We start from the raw sequence: 19,719 nt of genomic DNA, 5'->3' as shown, positions 1-19,719 counted from the left end.
CAAAGGGGACCCCATGGATACATGATGAGGATGGGTCCACCAAAGGAGGGAGGGCAGTACCTTGGTTGGAATTGTTAGTGTAAAGTTCATGGAGTGATGGCTTGAGGTGTATACCGACTGTAGCCATGCTTGAAGGCAACGAAGGTAGAATCTTGCAAATGCAGTGATGTAAGTGCACAAGGCCATGTGGCTGACCGGGACAGACATGTTTTGACTGTTATCCAAAGTGAGTTTTGATTTCGTTCATGAGTGTACCTGCCCATAGACAGGTTCCACAGCTAGTGGTGATAGAATTCAAGGTTGCTCCAACAAAGTCCAAAGATATCATGGGAGTAAGAAAGGATTTTTAAACGTTGATTCTGACTCCCAGTTGAGAAAGGAGGTGAAGCACCATAGAGGTTGACACGGCGGGATTTGGTAGCAAGAAGACAGTCATTGAGGTACGGAAAGACAAGGAAGCCATGATGTCTGACGTGAGCTGTCACCACTGAAAATACCTTGGTAAAGACTCTGGGAACAGTTGCTATCCTGAAGGGGAGTACTCTGTATTGAAAACAGTTGGACCCCACAGTAAATCTGAGAAATCATCTGTGGGCAGGGTGAATATCAATGTGAAAGTAAGTATCCTTCATATCGAGAGATATGAATCACATGCCCTTTTCTAAAGATGGAATTATTGCTGCCAACGTGACATTGTAAAATTTGAGTTTGCGAATGAAGAAGTTGAGGTGGTGGAGGTCAAGGATTGGAGGGCTGGGACAAGCTCAGTACACAGATCCAGGAATGTGGCCTTGAGCATCCGGAAGTTCTGCAGCCACTGCTTATCATCCCAAACCTGCATTACGATGTGATCCCATCCGTCATGCTTGTTTCTCAGGCCCAGAAATGGTATTCCACCATCTGCAGCTGCGCCGTGAGCACCAACAACGATCTGGAATTTGTTCTTGCTATGTCCCACAGCAATCTGTCCTCCAAGGCATCGTCATGTTCCCTCCCCACTCATTCAGTTCTTCTTGCAGCTCTGCAAATACTCTAGAATCATGCGCACTGTCTTGCAATGCTCATGACAATAGTGCAGAGCTGTGCAGGCTCCATGCTTCTGTCAGAGATGACAGACAGTGAGCGAGGAGGGCTATACAGGTTTGTGGGATTTTGAAAAAAGGTGCAAAAATTGTGGTATACAGATAACGTTACTGGATGAAGTCAGTTGCTGTGACGGAGTAGGGAGTGGGGAGGATTGACCTGGGAATGTTGGGTGGGAGTTTTACTGGGACTGTCTGCATTGGGGATGGGATATCAGGGTGTGACTTCACTTGAAGGATGATACCTGAGCATGTAACCTGAGCCCAGGATGGGGGCTGGGGCCAGGTGACACCTTTGCCCGGGAAACTGGACAAAGGCTGGAGGAAGAGCCGGGGGGAGGCTGGGCGAGACAGCTGGAGGGGGTTTCAGTTTGGAGCTGACTGGGGAAATGGAGGGAGGCCCAGATGGGGCTCTGGGCTCCCTGCCCCCCAAGACGGACCTGACTGAAGGGTCCTATTCTCTGTGCCTACAAGCTCTGTTTTAGACTATGTTCCTGTCATCTAATTCAGTGGCTCTCAAAGCCAGTCCGCCGCTTGTTCAGGGAAAGCCCCTGCCGAGCAGGACTGGTTTGTTTACCTGCTGCGCGGGCCAAGGGACGTGCTGTCCGCCCTTCCCGCAGCCCCCATTGGCCTAGAACGGCGAACTGCGGCCAGTGGGAGCCGCGATCGGCCGAATCTGCGAATGCAGCAGGTAAACAAACCAGTCCGACCCACCAAGGGTTTTCCCTGAACAAGCAGCGGACCGGCTTTGAGAACCACTGGTCTAATAAACCTTCTGTGTTACTGGCTGAGAGTCACAGTGAATCACAGGAAGTGGGGGGTGCAGGGCCCTGACTCCCCCACACTCTGTGACAGTTGCAAAATGGGAAGTTGAACCCATGCTCCCGCTCACCCCGCACAACTCATTTTGACCCATCATGCATTGCCAAACTTCCCAAAAGACAATGTGTTGGACGGTGGCAAGTTGCACAGTGGGATACCTACCAATGGTGCATCACACTCTGCAATAATACGCGCTCTGCCAACACAAGAAGCCAAGCACGCACGCGGAAAGCGATGTACTAATCGCAGCGGCTATATGCCAATGTAACTTGAGTCAGCATAACTTTGTAGTATAGACATGGCCTAACCATGGTAGAATCAAAACAAGGAAAGCCATGTTCACTGACAGGGGAAAGGAAGCCCACCAGAAGGGAGGAACAGCATGAGGTCAGCTTGCTCGTGGACGCAGCAAGCTGAACACACAGAAGGACTTCCTGCCTCCTGAAGAAAGGTCATTAAACTTTGGGAGATATAAACAAGGACAGAAAGCCATTTTAGGCACCCATCACGAGACAGACACAAGGAAGAAGAGTTCTCACGAGCTGAGAAAGATCGGTCCTTCATCCAAGGTGGGCCTGAAATCTCTGGGAACTGAATACAGAGGACAAATCTGCTTCGGCAAAGATTGTACCTTTCTAGATTAAATTTGAGATTTTTAGAAGCGTATTTTGTTTTGGTTTTACTTGTAATTCTTTCTATCTTCATTCCTTATACTTGAACTCATTTAGTCCTATGTGTATTTTGTTAATACATTTATTTCATTTTTACCATAACCCAACTCAGTGCTGAGTTTAAAGGGCAGCGTGTATTTACACTCAGTCAAGTTAATAAGTTGCAATGTGTTCTGTGTTTGTAGAGGAACAAACCAACCATATATGTCTCTCAACTGTCCAGGAGCGGGCTGGACATTGCAGAGCACGCATCTTTGGGGAAACTCAGGGCTGGGAGTGTGTTGGGGTCACCTTGTTGGTTGTAACCCAGGCTGGTGGAAGTTAGCATGAGGCTGCAGGACTGTAGACAGGCTCCTGGGCTCAGAGCTGCTGAACCAGGGCTGTCTAGCGCACAGACACGCATCAGGGTGTGACCTGCATGCTGCTAGGCTACTTATGTGGGAGCTACAACACCAAAGCTTTGTGAGGTACCCAGGGTTACAGGGCAGGTGGTGACATAGTTCCCATTGGTCTGGATTTGTACCCCAGGGTGTGACAGGTCCCTGTACCAGGATTCAGATGATGGCTGTGGGGTCGGGGGGTGGGACTTGGAGGGCTCAGGAACCTGGATGCAGATGGTGGGCATGGGGAAGGAGGCAGGGGTTAGGGCCCTCCCCCCCATGTACCTGGATGTGGATGACGGCCCTGGGGGGCAGGGTTGGGGGTCCCATGTACCTGGATGTGGATGACGGTCGTGGGGGTGGTGGGTCTGTGGGCCTCAAGTACCAGGATGTGGATGACAGCCCAGGAGGGGCGGGTTTGGGGGGGCCCATGTACGTGGAGGTGGATGACAGCCCTGGGGGGGCAGGTTTGGGGGGCCCAGGTACCTGGATGCGGACAGTGGCTGCTGTGCTGCAGGGCACTGTGCCTCGGTCACTGGCCGTCACAGTGAAGATGTACTCGGCCCGGTCGGTTCGGCGCAGCACGGTGGCTGTACGCAGCTCCCCCGTGGCCGTATGCAGCGTGAAGCGCTCGGCCCAAGCCCCTGTGGAGAGAAGGGGAGATGCTGTTGCATGGGTCAGAGCAGGTTAGACATGGTGTAGAGCAGGCTTGGGGAATGCTGGGAGTGTGCGTGTGTGTTTGTGGGGAGGTCAGGACCATAGTCCTAGGCAAATGACTGGAGGTGATGGTGCCATACCGCTTTCCCTCTTTCCCCCATTACCTGTTAGTGAGTAGAAGATGGTCCCATTCTCAGCCTCGTCTGGGTCCTTGGCCTGAAGGGAGGTGACCAGCAGCCCTGAGGGCTTCTCCTCCAGCACCTGTCACACAGAGAGGGGAGCTGGAGATAGTATAACAGCCAGCACCCAGGCCCCGCATCACAGAACCCATAATCCTCCCAGCACAGCCACCTCCACAGCAGACCCCATGCCCCCCATTCCACCACACAGCCCCACTAATGCTGGAACTAGGGATGTGGCAGCACCCCCTGGCTTTAAGGGGCTTCCATCATATGCAGGGTTTACAGTTTGGTTCAATGGCTCTCAGCACCTGCACTATACAAATTGTTTCAGCATCACTGCTCAAGACCCTCCAAGCACAGATATCCCCCTCACCAGCATAGATCCTATATTCCTCATTCCACCACACACCCCCACAGATCCTCCAGCACACAGATCCCATAATCCTCCCGGCACAGACCCCCACATCTCTCCAGCACAGACCTCACAACACTCCACACTCCTCCCAGCACAGGCCCCCGTAATCCCCACCCTACAGCACAAACCTCAGAACCAACTGTCTTCCTAAGCAAGGCCCGGTAGTGATAACCAGGCCTACAAATGTACCTTAATTGTGAGTTCAACTTAGTAAAGACTGAGTGAAACTTTATAAAGTGCCACAATAACCTATAACCACAAATGTTGATGGGAAAAGAGACAGAAAGCCTGAATATGTCCGTACAGAAAGGGTGTCACTGATACCACTCAAGGTTTGTGTCAAGATTATGAATGATATATAGGAGGAGCAGAGGACTGGAAATCAATGAATCAAAAATTGTTGTGTCAGAAATTAGGGCTATTGGTGGACAAAATGATGAGAGGATGGACTATTACACCCAATACTGCTTTCTGGGGTTCTTAAAAATAAAAGACTTCAGGGAAAAGACAGCAGAAGAAGCCACAGTCTGCCAACAACTGCTGCAGTGAACTTCATCATCATGATAGATTTCATGATTCTAAAGAAAGGAAGGAGTGAGAGCAGCAGATTTTAACAAACTCAGAGAACTGGTAGGAGCTCTTTAATTATCTGAAAATCAAAAAGAAATCCTACAAAAAGTAGAAACATGGACTAATTGCTAAGGAGGAGTACAAAAGAGTAGCACAAGCAGGTAGGGACAAAATCAGAAAATCTAAGGCACAAAATGAGTAACACCTAACAAAGGATATCAAAAGGCAGCAAGAAGAGTGTCTTTAAACGCATCAGGAGCAAGAAAAAGACAAAGGTAAGTATAGGTCTTCTGTTCAGTGGGGAAGGAGAGCTAATAACTGATGACATCAAGAAAGCTGAGGTGTTTAGTGAAGACTGAAGTGAAATAGGCATTAAAGACATTAATTGTGACCAGATACTCAACACAATCAATATTAACAAGGGGGAAGGAACACAAGTCAAAATATGGAAAGAACAGGTGACAGTATATGTAGATAAGTTAGAATTATTCAAGTAATCAAGGCCTGATCAAATTTATCTTAGGCCTTGTCTACACTGCCACTTTACAATGCTGCAACTGTCTCGCTCAGGGGTGTGAAAAAACACCCCCCTGAGCGCTGCAAGATACAGCGCTGTAAAGTGGCAGTGTAGACAGTAGCAGGTAGCTACTCCCCTTCTGGGGGTGGTTTTTTTATAGCTCCCGGTCCAGGCTGCTCCCAGTCCAGTGCTGTGACTAAACAGCCTCATTAAAGCGCCTTTGCTGGTGAAGACATGCCTTTAGAGTACTTAAGGAATTAGCTCCCTCCTCCTCCTCCCCACACTGTCTCCTCCCCCCACCCCAACCTGCACAGGGGCTCTCTCCTCCTCCCCACACCCAACCTGCACAGGGGCTCTCTACTCCCCCACCAAGAGCTCTTGGCCCCCACAACCTGCACTGGGAGCTCTGCCCCCCAATCTGTACTGAGGGCTCTGGACCCCACAACTTGCACATGAAGCTCCCACCCTCACAACTTGCAGTGGAAGTGCCTGCCTGCCCCCCTCACCTGCACCAGGAGCTCCCGCCCGCCCAGCACATGAAGGAAAGCTGGCACATTGTCATTCTCATCCAACACGGTGACATAGACGGTGCCCGTGACGCTGCGTGGTGGCGTCCCCCCATCCTGCACGATCACCAGCAGCTGATAGCTTGACTGCTGCTCCCGGTCCAGGCTGCGCTTGGCAGTGAGCTCTCCTACCAGGGAGAAGCAAGGACACAGCTCAGCTCCCAGAGAGCCAGCTCCCAAGGGAGACTCCCAGCAGGGAGACAACTCCAGATGGGGAACTGTCTACCATAGTCTCTAAGGTGCCACAAGTACTCCTTTTCTTCATGGGAAGAGAGGAGCCCCAGTGTGCGAGGCAGGACAGAGCCCAGGGGAATGGACTGTGGGCAGAGAGATAGCCCTGGACTAGGGGGATGGAGTCACAGTCCTTGGGAATGGGCTGGGAGGAGGGAGGGGGGGAAGAGAGCCTGCCCGAAGGAGCAGGCCATGGAGAGGGAGGTGGCCGTGGGATGGTGGGGACAGGACAAGGGCCCATGGGGAAAGGGCAGTGGGAAGGGAGCCAGCTGGGGTTGGTGGAACACGGTTAGAGCTGCTCTCTGAAATTGCATAAGGGTCCCCTATTGCACCCCACTTAGCCATGGCCCCTTGTGCCAGCCATCAAGGACCATGATGCGAGGCAGATGCCAGGTCAGGGCAGGAGAGCTAACGCTGATGACAAGAGAGCCATGCCAGCTGCATCAGGCCCTCCTCTGGGGTGTGACCTCTAACCTCCCATGAGACGGGGTGACACCGACCCACCTCCTGTGAGACGGTGACACCGACCCACCTATGGGGTGTGACCCCTAATGCCCTGACCCTCGTCTGGGGTGTGAGCTCTAACTTCCTGTGAGACAGGGTGACACCGACACACCTCCTGAGGTGTGACCCCCCCCGACAACGCATCCTTGTGCATACGCCCTTTCACGACCCCTGGGCCCATTATATATCCCTCTTGACAAGCTTCCTTAAATCTCAGCACCTGTGTTCCGGCTGGGCCCTGCTGACCTGAGCACCGGGCTCTGGGCTGGGCGGGTGGAAAGCGGGACCACCCCACCAGTCATATCTGCAGCTGCAGTAGCTCAGTGATGGGCCTGGCTTTGCCTGAAGGGCTGCTGGCACCACCCGTGCCATGAGAGCTCTGTGGGAGGGATGGCAATCCCAGACAAAGCACTCTGCTGTGGGATGGCTCTGGTATCTCTCAGACCCAGGAGTTAGACTCGGTAGCATGATGCTACCCTCACCTCCCTCCTTGAAGCACAGCACCCCCTAGTGCCATGTTGGGGCCAGCACTGCTCTACCCTCACAGTCACCCCCTGCTGAGCTTCACAGGCCCCTCCATGCCCACTCGGATCTCGGTGGGCTCTCTCTCGCCCATGCGGTCTCTCACCAGACTGCATGTGAATGAGGAAGTTGGGGTCATGCTGGAGGAGGCGGTAGGTGAGGCGGCTGTTCTGCCCTGTGTCCCGGTCACTGGCTGTCACCCTGCCCACCCTGCTGCCTGGTGGCTGGTTCTCGGGAATGGTGAAGAAGTAGCGCTCCTCGCTGAGCCGGGGGCTGTTGTCATTCTCGTCAGTGATGCTGACCCGCACTGTGCTGGTGCCCGTCTTCCTGGCCTCGCTGCTGGTGCTGCCTGCCCCTGCAGATGCTAGCACTGTCAGCATGTACAGGTCCCGCGTCTCCCGGTCCAATGCACTCTTGACGTAGAGCCAGCCGCTCTCGGGCACGATGGCAAAGCTAGCGGCGTCGCCATCGGCACGCAGGTGGTAAGTGAGGGGCGTGGCACCAGCATCCCGGCCCAGGGCCCGCACCTGCAGGAAGCGAGTGGAGACAGGCGTGCCCTCCCGCACCTCCACACGGTAGGTGAGTGTGTCAAAGATGGGCCCGTGGTCGTGCTCTGCCTGTACGTGCACCAGCAGGGTGAAAGTGGCACTGAGCTGGGGCACACCACTGTCCCGGGCCACTATGGCTAGGCCATAGGCGGCACTGGCTTCGTACTGCAATGCCCCCACCAGACGCACTGTCCCAGAGGAGCGCTCCACGCTGAAGATGCCGTCCCCACCTGACACCAGCTCAAAATGCACCTGCCCGTTGGAACCACTGTCACGATCCTCTGCCTGCAACGTGTAGACAGTGGCCCCCACCTCTGTGGCCTCTGGCAGCAGGATGGAGTCAGAAGGGGCCAGGAAGGCTGGTGCATTGTCATTCACGTCTGACACAGAAATCTTCACCTGTGTGTTGCTGTAGGCAGGCGGCGAGCCGCTCCGGGCCTGCACGTCCAGAACCAGAACCGCCTGGACCTCATGGTCGATAGGGAGGTTGGTGCGGAGCTGTCCCAAGCTGGAGTCAATGAAGAAATAACCATGGGGATCTCCCGAGGAGATGGAATAAAAGATGTCATCAGAGTGACCTGGGGACAAGGGAATACAGAGCAAGGACAGTGAGAGAAGCACTCCGCTCACTCCCCCAGCCTGCCCCAGCAAGGGGAGCCATGGGGGAGGGCAGGCCACTAGTTGTGGGGGGTGATTCCACCAGGAGGCGCCATGGGGGAGGGCAGGGCACTGGCTGTGGGAGTGAGCTCCCAGCAGGGGGTTCCATGGGGAAGGGCAGGTCACAGCTATGAGGGGAGCTCCCAGCAGGAGGCACCATGGGGGAGGGCAGGCCGCTAGCTATGGGGGAGATACCAGCAGGAGGCACCGTGGGAAGTGGGGCAGGAGCGTGGGACCCCTGAAATGGAAACATGGGCCCAACATGGTTTTGGGGCTGCAATGGGCCCATACCTGGGGGGTTATGGGCCCGGACGGCCCCAACACTCGCCCCCTGCTGCGTATTCTCAGGCACTGTGAAGAAGTAATGTGCCTGCTCAAAGACAGGGGGCGAGACTGTGCCAGCCACGATGCTGATGTTCACTTGGGCGTTGGGTTGGGCTGACAGGCCCCCCCCATCCCGTGCCGAGATCACCAGCTGCACCAGCGTGTTGGCTTTGCCACTCAGGGACCATGAGAGGGACACAACACCTGGAAGAGAAAGAAACTGATAGGGGAAGCGCTACAGGATTGAACACTGTGTCCCCCTCCCCCAGCAGGAAATTCACCTCCCCTCCCTGCTCTAGGGATGTAGAAACAAGCCACGTGCCTGGGAATAACCAAGGGAGAGAGATGCCAACCCCAGAGATTGGCTCCAGAGGTCAGAGGGGGAAGGAAGGGAGATGGGGGCTACATCTGGGAGCAAGGAGAGGCAGCCCCTCTCTACAGGGGTCTGAGGAGACCCTACTCCCTTCCCCTTCTCTCCCCTCCCCCTGTATTCAGCCCTCGACCCATCTGTCCTAGAAAGGCCAAAAGAGGCTGGAGGGGGAGAGTGAACCTGGCCCCGTTTACATCAGCACTAGCTGTGGGGAGATCAGTCCGCTGATCCTGGGGGGATGGAGGGGTGTGACACTATTAACATAATCTGAAACTGTATAGATCACTGTTGCAACCACTGTTATATATTTGCAGCAAATATTGTACAAATGTTGTCATGTGAGGTGTCTATGGGAAGGTTATGATCTGCTGGTTATAATTATGCTATGTGTATATGTGTATCAGTTTTGTAGTTGAAGTTATGAATATTGGCTCTATACTGTCTGTATTTCAAACTTATGCTATGCTTCTGGGTGATACCTCAGACAAGTTGGTGTCAACTCTGCCTAGCCTGTTTGATGGCCCATTAAGGACCATCAGTTATACAATTGACCCGTTGAGAGAAGGCAGACACACCTTGTGACTCAGCAAGGTATGCAGGGACCTGCCTATTGGACAGAACTCTAAGGTTTTTCTATGCCATGTGCTGGATAGAAACAAAGAAAGCGAAGACCACATGGCAAGAGACTATAAAAGGGTGATGTCTCATCTTCATCTTGTCTTCAGTCCTGCTTCTTGCCTCTGGAGGAACCTTGCTACAAACTGAAGCTCTGAACAAAGGACTGAATGACCCATCCCAGCTTTGGATGTACTCCAGAGACTTGATTTGAACCTGCAATTTAATCCATCACTGCTACAAGCCTGAACCAAGAACTTTGACATTACTGTATGTAATTGATTCCATTAACCAATTCTTACGCTCATCTATATCTTTTTCCTTTTATGAATAAAACTTGTGGTAATACAGGGAAACTGGAGCGTCTAAGGGAATTGCTTGTGTGACCTTTTCGGTTTTGCCCACTGGCTAACGATGTCTTCTCTGTTTGGCTGGTTTGATTTGCCTTGGTGTGCAAAGGAACCCCAGCTTTGGGCTGTAACTGCCCTGCTTTAAGCAATTTGTCCTGAATTGGTCCTCTCAGAAGTGTACCACCAAGGGCAGATGCTGGCTTTGGTGGGACACAACTCAGTGCCAATTCAGGACAAATTGCTTAAAGCAGGGCAGTTACAGCCCAAAGCTGGGGTTCCTTTGCACACCAAGGCAAACCAAATCAGCCAAACAGAGAAGACATCGTTAGCCAGTGGGCAAAACCGAAAAGTCACAAAAGCAATTCCCTTAGACACTCCAGTTTCCCAGTATCACCACCAGTGCCACTAGTTATGGGGATGAATGGTTATGAAAACCAAGACTCCAGTAAAAGAAAAAGGTTCCCCTGATACCAAAGGACCAAGCACAAGACCCAGGTCAATATACAAATCAGATCTTACCCACAAATCACGCTGTTGCCAATCCTTTAGAATCTAAAATCTAAAGGTTTATTCATAAAAGGAAAAAGATATAGATGAGCGCTAGAATTGGTTAAATGGAATCAATTACATACAGTATGTGACGAAGCGGGACTGTTCTTAATGTTTCCTCTGAATATTGTGGGGGTGCCTCAGTTTTCCCTATGCAGTTCTTAAGTATCTAGGTGGGGGATAAGGGGGCATGATCATTGCAGAGCCCTAGAGGGCAGGGGTGTGCAGGGGTCTGGACACAGAGAATGGCCAACACCCTGTTTCATGGAGCAGGTCCTCAAGGAATCAATCCTGAAGCACTTACATGAGAGGAAAGTGATCAGGAACAGTCAGCATGGATTCACCAAGGGAAGGTCATGCCTGACTAATCTAATCGCCTTCTATGATGAGATTACTGGTTCTGTGGATGAAGGGAAAGCAGTGGATGTATTGTATCTTGACTTTAGCAAAGCTTTTGACACGGTCTCCCACAGTATTCTTGTCAGCAAGTTAAAGAAGTATGGGCTGGATGAATGCACTACAAGGTGGGTAGAAAGTTGGCTAGATTGTCAGGCTCAACGGGTAGTGATCAATGGCTCCATGTCTAGTTGGCAGCCGGTGTCAAGTAGAGTGCCCCAAGGGTCGGTCCTGGGGCCGGTTTTGTTCAATATCTTCATAAATGATCTGGAGGATGGTGTGGATTGCACTCTCAGCAAATTTGCGGATGATACTAAACTGGGAGGAGTGGTTGATACACTGGAGGGCAGGGATAGGATACAGGACCTAGACAAATTGGAGGATTGGGCCAAAAGAAAGCTGATGAGGTTCAATAAGGATAAGTGCAGGGTCCTGCACTTAGGACGGAAGAACCCAATGCACAGCTACAGACTATTCTATTCGACATTGGTGAAGCCTCATCTGGAGTACTGTGTCCAGTTTTGGGCCCCACACTTCAAGAAGGATGTGGATAAATTGGAGAGAGCCCAGCGAAGGGCAACAAAAATGATTAGGGGTCTGGAACACATGAGTTATGAGGAGAGGCTGAGGGAGCTGGGATTGTTTAGCCTGCAGAAGAGAAGAATGAGGGGGGATTTGATAGCTGCTTTCAACTACCTGAAAGGGGGTTCCAAAGAGGATGGCTCTAGACTGTTCTCAATGGTATCAGATGACAGAACGAGGAGTAATGGTCTCAAGCTGCAGTGGGGGAGGTTTAGATTGGATATTAGGAAAAACTTTTTCACTAAGAGGGTGGTGAAACACTGGAATGCGTTACCTAGGGAGGTGGTAGAATCTCCTTCCTTAGAGGTTTTTAAGGTCAGGCTTGACAAAGCCCTGGCTGGGATGATTTAACTGGGAATTGGTCCTGCTTCGAGCAGGGGGTTGGACTAGATGACCTTCTGGGGTCCCTTCCAACCCTTATATTCTATGATTCTATGACTAGGGACCGAATGGCTAGGCAGCAGTTCTGCGGAAAAGGACCTAGGGGTGACAGTGGACGAGAAGCTGGATATGAGTCAGCAGTGTGCCTTTGTTGCCAAGAAGGCCAATGGCATTTTGGGATGTATAAGTAAGAGCATAGCGAGCAGATCGAGGGACGTGATCGTCCCCCTCTATTCGACATTGGTGAGGCCTCATCTGGAGTACTGTGTCCAGTTTTGGGCCCCACACTACAAGAAGGATGTGGATAAATTGGAAAGAGTCCAGCGAAGGGCAACAAAAATGATTAGGGGTCTGGAACACATGACTTATGAGGAGAGGCTGAGGGACCTGGGATTGTTTAGTCTGCGGAAGAGAAGAATGAGGGGGGATTTGATAGCTGCTTTCAACTACCTGAGAGGTGGTTTCAGAGAGGATGGTTCTAGACTATTCTCAGTGGTGGAAGAGGACAGGACAAGGAGTAATGGTCTCAAGTTGCAGTGGGAGAGGTTTAGGTTGGATATTAGGAAAAACTTTTTCACTAGGAGGGTGGTGAAACACTGGAATGCGTTGCCTAGGGAGGTGGTGGAATCTCCTTCCTTAGAGTAACAGCCGTGTTAGTCTGTATTCGCAAAAAGAAAAGGAGTACTTGTGGCACTTTAGAGACTAACCAATTTATTTGAGCATGAGCTTTCGTGAGCTACAGCTCACTTCATCGGATGCATCTCAAAGCTCATGCTCAAATAAATTGGTTAGTCTCTAAGGTGCCACAAGTACTCCTTTTCTTTTTCCTTCCTTAGAAGTTTTTAAGGTCAGGCTTGACAAAGCCCTGGCTGGGATGATTTAATTGGGGATGGGTCCTGCTTTTGAGCAGGGGGTTGGACTAGATGACCTCCTGAGGTCCCTTCCAACCCTGATATTCTATGATTCTATGATTCCTGGCAACTGATGGCCTGGCCCTTCCCCCCTGCAAGGTGAGAGCTAAAGGTTTGGAGAACAAAGGAATCAGGTGACCTCCTGGCCCGGGAAAGGGACAAAGCCCAGAGGAGGAGGGGCTGGAGAGAGTCAGTTTGGGGCTGGCTGGGCACATGAAGTAAAGTGCAGACGTGGTTGTCTGGCTCACTGCCCCACAAAATGGACTCAGCTGAGGGTTCCTTCTAATAAACCTTCTGTTTTACTGGCTGGCTGAAAGTCACGTCTGACTGTGAAGTTGGGGTGCAGGGACCTCTGGCTTCCCCAGGAGCCCGCCTGGGTGGACTCGCTGGGGGTGTCATGGAGTGTGGGGGAGTCCAGGCCCTGCACCCCTCTTCCTGGGATTCACTGAGACTCTCAGCCAGCCAGTAAAACAGAAGGTTTATTGAACAACAGGAACACAGTCCAAAACAGAGCTTGTGGGGTACAACCAGGACCCCTCAGTCAAGTCCTTCTGGGGGAGCAGGGAGCTTAGACCCCAGCCCTGGGGTTCCTTGTGTTCCTCCACCCAGCCCCAAACTGAAACTAAACCCACCCAGCAGGTTCCTTTCTGCGGCCTCTCTTCGCATTCCTGGGCAGAGGTGTCACCTCCCTCTCCCCCTCCTGGCTCAGGGGACAGGCTCTCAGGTCTCCCATCCCCAGGGCACATTCCCAGGTCAACACTCCCCACTCCCTGCTGTGTCACATCGTCACAGGGGGAAGCGCACGGAGGGGCAGAGGATGCTGAATGCTTCGAGGTCAGACCCAGGAAGGTGGAAGTTGTGTGAGCTGTGTGTCCTGAAGACAGTCTGCTCACAGAAAGGAGACTTCCCCAGAGTCCTGCCTGGCTTCGCAGGGAGCAGTTCCAGAGCATCGCCCGGGGACTCCGTGACACAGTAATGTCAAAGTTCTTGGTTCAGGCTTGTAGCAGTGATGGATTAAATTGCAGGTTCAAATCAAGTCTCTGGAGTACATCCACAGCTGGGAGGGATCATTCAGTCCTTTGTTCAGAGCTTCAGTTTGTAGCAAAGTTTCTCCAGAGGCAAGAAGCAGAATTGAAGACAAGATGGAGATGAGACATCACCCTTTTATAGTCTCTTGCCATGTGGTCTTCGCTTTCTTTGTCCCAAGGACACGCTATCCAGCACATGGCATAGAAAAACCTTAGAGTTCTGTCCAATAGGCAGGTCCCCGCATACCTTGCTGAGTCACAAGGTGTGTCTGCCTTCTCTCAACGGGTCAATTGTATAACTGATGGTCCTTAATGGGCCATCAAACAGGCTAGGCAAAGTTGACACCAACTTGTCTGGGGTATCACCCAGAAGCATAGCATAAGTTTGAAATACAGACAGTATAGAGCCAATATTCATAACTTCAACTACAAAACTGATACACATATACACATAGCATAATTATAACCAGCAAATCATAACCTTCCCATAGACACCTCACAAGACAACCTTTGTACAATATTTGCTGCAAATATATAACAGTGGTTGCAACAGTGATCTACATGGTTACAGATTATGTTAATAATGTCACAAGGGGAGAGGGGTGGAGTTCAGGCTAGAAAGGGCCCGGGACCTGGCCATGGGTGGAGGGGGGGGTGCTGAGGGCCCTGGGGAATGGGCCATGGGTATCGAGCCTTTCTGGGCCCAATCAATGTGGTCAGGAATGCAGGGAATAGGGTTGCCAGGCATCCGGTTTTCAACTGGAATGCCTGGTTGAAAATGGACTCTGGCAGCTCAGGTCGGCACCGCTGACTGGGCCATTAAAAGTCCTGTTGGTTGTGCAGCAGGGGCCTAGGGCTAAGGCAGGCTCACTGCCTGCCCTAGCTCCATGCGGCTCCTGGAAGCAGCTGCCAGGTCCTTGCAGCCCCATGGCGAATGGGCAGCCAAGGAGGCTCTGTGTGCTACCCCTGCCCCAGTGCTGGCTCTGCAGCTCTCATTGGTCAGGAACTGTGACCAATAGGAGCTGCGGGAGCAGTGCCTGTAGGCACAAGGGGAGCCTAGGGGCCACAGGGGCCTGGCGGCCACTTCCTGAGAGCTGCAGTAATCACTGCTGCGACCCTGCATCCCAAACTCCCTCCTGCACCCAAACTGTCTCCCAGAGTCTGCACCCTCCCAACATCCCAACACCCTGCTCCAGCCCTGAGCCCCCTCCTGTACCCCAAACCCCTCATCCCTGGCCCCACCCCAGAGCCCACACCCCCAGCCCTCACCCCCGCCCTGCACCCTTGGCCAAGCAGGGAGGGGAGGGATAGTGGAAACAGGGGAGGGGGAAGACTGAGGAGAGAGGTGGGTGGTGGGGCTGCCCTTCTGTGGAGCTGATGAGCATGCTGTACAGTAACACTGACAGGTGTCACATCCCCCCATACCCTCTGTCTGCGGCTGACTGAGCATCACCCTGGGGAAGCTCCCTTCCCCCCACCCATCCCCAAACCTGGCCAGGACGCCAAGGGCTCTTACCTGTGTCCTTGTGCAGAGAGAAGAGAGGGGGCGAGTTCCCTGAGACAATGTGGTACGTCACCTTCCCGTGGGGGCCCTCGTCCTTGTCGTGGGCCATGACACGCAGCACGGCAGTGCCCGGCATGCTCTGTGTACTGATGCTGGCTGCGTACTCCAGTGGGTAGAATGCCGGACGGTTATCGTTCACATCCTCCAGGAAAACCTTCACGTACACCATGGAGTTCAGACCGCCCTGGAGGAGGACAGGACCAGGCATAACTCTGCCCAGGGCTGGGCTGCTGGGAGGCCCTCATTGCCCTGGGAGGATGGGATGACAGGGATAACCTTCTGAATAGTACTAGGCTGGGGGCATAACTCCCTCCTCCACCCAATTGCTCACTCCCCGTTTGCCCATCCCCCGTTTTCCCCATCACTCAGCACCCCCCAGGGCCCAGCAGCCCCTGCCCCATTGCTCACAACCCCCAGGGCCTAGCTGCCCCTGCACCACTGCTTAGTTCCATCCCACCTTTCCCCATCGTCCCATGACCTCCTTCCTTCATTACTCAGCCTCCTTCCCCATTGGCCCATCCCCCATCACTCAGCCCTTTCCCCCAGGGCCCATCCTGCTTTCATCAGTGCTCACCCCATCGACAGCAGTGACAGTGAAGTCATAGGCAGTGGCCCCCTCGTCGCGGTCCAGGCCCTGCACCGTGCACAGCTGCCCAGTGTGCTCATCAATGCTGAACTGTGTGGGGACAACGCTGCCGATGCCAGAGCCGATGGAGTAGGAGAGGGAGCCGAAGGGACCACTGTCTGCATCCGTGGCTGTGATCTGGTGGAAAGGCTCTATGTCAGTGGGAGCAGCAGTGGGGCTGGAGCCCAGCAGCCAGGCCCAGCTCCTCCGGCCATCCCCAGGGCAGCTCAAGACCTTCTGCCCTAGGAGGCAGGATGGCAGCAGTTAGTGGGCTAAGCTAGGACTCAGGAAGCCCGGGTCCAATTCCATGCACCACCAAAATCTGTCTGTGTGACCACAGGCGAATGACAGCTTCTCTGGGCTGCTGTTCCTGTCTATACAGTGGGGATGCTGCACAGGGGGTTGGGAGGGTAAACACTTTACAGATACTGAGGCACTCAGATATTCCACCAAGGATAGGTAAATTGATACCCCCCCCCCCCCCCAGTAGGTGATCAGAGCAGCTACTCTGCTCAGTGCAGTGTTCTTCAAGGGATGGTGGGAGCACTTCCCGCCTTGCAAACTGGAGGCAGGGGGCTCAGACAGAGGTGCTCTCCCCTTGCAGTCAGTGCTCGCACTTGGGATGCTGCAGGAAGTGGGGTGGGGACTCAGTAACGGGAATTTCTGCCCTCAGTCGGAGCTGGCCCCACTGCAGCAATAAGGGTTGCTGTGCTGCTGGAGGTGCCATGGGTCAGGCCGTTACTACTCATGTTCTCAGTTTAGACGCTGTTTCTGTGCCCATCATTGTGCTGTCCAGGGCCCAGATGGTCTTGGGACTTGCCCCAGGAAAGGCCACTGGGCAGAGAGGCTGAGCTCCACAGATTTACCCCAGTGCCCTTTCCCAAGCCCAGCCTGAGGGATGCGAGCCTGTCCCACAGTGCTGAACAGGCTGGCACTCACCTGCTGCTCTCCCCACCATTCTCAGCCTTTTCATGGAGCCTGTGTTTCCCAGGACCCTCCTTCCCCCTCAGCCAGCCTCATCAGCATGCACCCTCTCCTGGGAATGGGAAAGGAAACCAGAGATGCTGCAGGGCTAGCAGCTAGCCCGGCCTTGCTCCTCACCTTCCACTGAGCAGCCAGCACCTCCCACTGCCCTCTCCTGCTGGACATTCCCCTGCAGCACTGCTGGGGGGCCTGGTGCTGCAGCCGGGGCCCAGAGGTCCTCTTCTTGGTCTCTTTGCAAGTGACCCAACTTCAAGAGGGACAGAAGAGTCAGCCTTATTCTGAGCACCCCATTGTGCTCTCTGGGACATAGGGGCTGGAAACATCCCTCCAGCACCTCAGGATCCCATCCTGCTGTCAGGGCCCCAAGTGCCAGCACTCCCAGACCTCTGGCCAGGGCTGCAGTGAGGAGCCGGCTGTTACAGGCTTAAGGGACAGGCTGAGCTGCAGGCCAGCACACCCTGCCCACCTGCTCCCAGCTGGGCTACAGCACAACTTCCAGAAAGACTCCTTGGCGCTGAGCTTCTCTGTGGCAGGGACAGGAGAGGAGGCCTGGCCCTGCCAACTGCTGGGCCCGGAAAGAAGGCGAAGGGGCAGGGGGAGCCAGCATTGCCAGAGCATCAGGGGCACCTGGGGGTTCCGACCCTGCTCCTTGAACCCAAGGCTCCTGCCCATTATCCTGGGCTCTCCTTTGTGTGGGAAGGCTTCTCCAAGATCCCTCCAGTTCCCTGCAGTTCCAGGTCAGCCACTAATAGCTCCTTTCCCCAGAACATCCCCTCCGGGGGATGCTGCCCAGGGCTCATCCCCTGCTGAGAGCTCGGAGGGGAGAATACACCCCGGAAAAGGAGGCAGCTGGGACAGGCCCGGGTGAAGTGAAGTTCACGCTCCATTGCTGCAGCTCCTGCTCACACTGGGGCTGCGGCCTCAGCTCCCGTAAGCAAGCAGCACAGGAACATAGACGAGCGCCAGGGAAAGGGCCCAGCTGGGAGCTGCGAACAGCTCTTAGGAGCCTCCTAACCTGGGTCACACGTCAGCCCCTCAGGCAGCTCAGGCCCCAGCAGCAATTTCACCACTTGCCTATCCTGCTGGGAGGTTAAGACTAGAGTAAGAGGGAGCCCCCGCCCAGCACTCTTGCCCCACTCCCTACAGAGCTGCATGCTGACCCCTCCCACCAGCCACAGCTCCCACCCCACTCCCTACAGTGCCCCCTGCTTCACCCTCCCTCCAGAACCTGAGTTCCTGCCCTACTCCCACCACCTCTCCTGCCATTCACCCTAGAACACGTCTTGGTGGGAGAGGAGGGGATTGGAGTATCCAGGAGCTCCCACAACGGCCAGCACTCCTGTCTGACTCCCTACAGGCCTCCCTACTGAGAGAGGCTTGCACTGGAGTAGTCAAGCACTTCCCCACATTGTGAGCCTGGTTCCTTGGCGCCCTGTGTGCATTTCATAGGGAACTCATTCCCTCCCATCTTACTCCCCTTGCCCCTCCAGCTGCTGGAAGTAGTCCCATGTAACAGGATCCCCTTCTCCTGCCACCAGCTACAGAATCCATGCAGCTGCGGGCAACATGAGCTCTGGAGCAGCCACCCATCTTCTTCCCACTTTCCACTCCTTTTTTTCCTGTTTCTCCACTCCCTTGCTCTTTTGTTTTGTCCATCCTGGAGACTGGAGGGACTGGACATAAAGCAAGGAGCTCCTGGAGCAAAGCGGCTCCCAGCAGCAGGCATGCACAGAGTATGGCAGGTTGGGTGAGGGACATGGGGGACAAGTGGACAGAGCACAGCAGGCTGTGAGAAGGGGTGACATGGCCAGTTGGATTTGGGGAGATTACACAGCACGCTGATGTGTTGGACAGAGGGTGTGAGGTCCAGCTGCTTCAGTGGGGGCAAAAGTGAGGCACAGTATGAGCCAGTCTGAGCACTTGTGTCACCTGGAGAATCCCACCCTGTGACTCCTGCATCCAGCCCAGAATGCCTGGCTGAGCCAGAACAAGTCTTTTAGCAAAACTATCCACTAGCCATTTACTGATTTTAAGTGAGGGAGAATCCATCATGCCCCAGGACGAACTGTCTAAGGTTAATTACCCTCACTGATGAAAACCTTCAGCTGATTTCCAGTCTGAATTTGTCTGGCTTCAGCTCTCAGCCACTGCACCTTGTTCAGCCTTTGTATGGGAGCTTAAAGAGCTGCCTGCTCTCAGAAATCTCTTCCCCATGCATGTATTTGTAGACTGTGATCAAGTCACCTCTAAATAGACTGAGCTCCTTTAGGGCTTGGCTACACTTACATTTTATAGCGCTCTAACTTGCTGACGCAGGGATGTGAAAAATCACCCCCCTGAGCGCAGCAAATAAGAGCACTTTAAAGCACTAGTGTAAACAAGCTCCAAGGCTGGGAGCTAATCCCCTCTTGGAGGTGGATTACCGTTGGGAGAGCTCTCTCCCAGCACACTCGCACTTCAAAGCGCTGCCTCGGGACGGCTCCTGCGACAGCGCTTTGAAGTTTCCAGTGTAGCCATGCCCTTTAAGGGTCTTTCACTATAAGGCAGGTTTTCCAGACTTCAGCTGCTCATTCTTGTATTTCTTTTCTGAAGCCCAAAACAGGACACAGTATTCAGTAACTGTCTCACTCATGACACCTGTAGAGGTCATACCATCTACCTACCCCTACTCAATATTCACCCGCTTGTTAAAGTGAGGGAGTAGCACCATAATAGC

At 53.5% G+C, this 19,719-nt stretch overlaps 1 protein-coding gene across 3 annotated transcripts in view; it reads right to left on the bottom strand.

The window, feature by feature from the left end:
• DCHS1 (dachsous cadherin-related 1) overlaps positions 1-19,719 on the bottom strand; it is a 123,752-nt gene that overhangs the window by 69,937 nt on the left and 34,096 nt on the right. For all 3 annotated transcript variants that reach the window (XM_075125415.1, XM_075125418.1, XM_075125422.1), the window contains 7 exons: positions 15,969-16,157; positions 15,347-15,578; positions 8,616-8,852; positions 7,226-8,245; positions 5,803-5,990; positions 3,777-3,873; positions 3,442-3,599 (listed from right to left, as the gene is read on the bottom strand). In XM_075125415.1, coding sequence (XP_074981516.1) covers positions 3,442-3,599; positions 3,777-3,873; positions 5,803-5,990; positions 7,226-8,245; positions 8,616-8,852; positions 15,347-15,578; positions 15,969-16,157 — 2,121 coding nt within the window. The remainder of the gene's footprint in view (positions 1-3,441; positions 3,600-3,776; positions 3,874-5,802; positions 5,991-7,225; positions 8,246-8,615; positions 8,853-15,346; positions 15,579-15,968; positions 16,158-19,719) is intronic.

Source organism: Caretta caretta, chromosome 1, assembly GCF_965140235.1.
Source record: "Caretta caretta isolate rCarCar2 chromosome 1, rCarCar1.hap1, whole genome shotgun sequence".
In the NCBI taxonomy this organism is placed as follows: Eukaryota; Metazoa; Chordata; order Testudines; family Cheloniidae; genus Caretta; species Caretta caretta.
The sequence above is the reverse complement of the archived record's forward strand: the minus strand, read 5'-3'. Positions and strand labels throughout refer to the sequence as shown.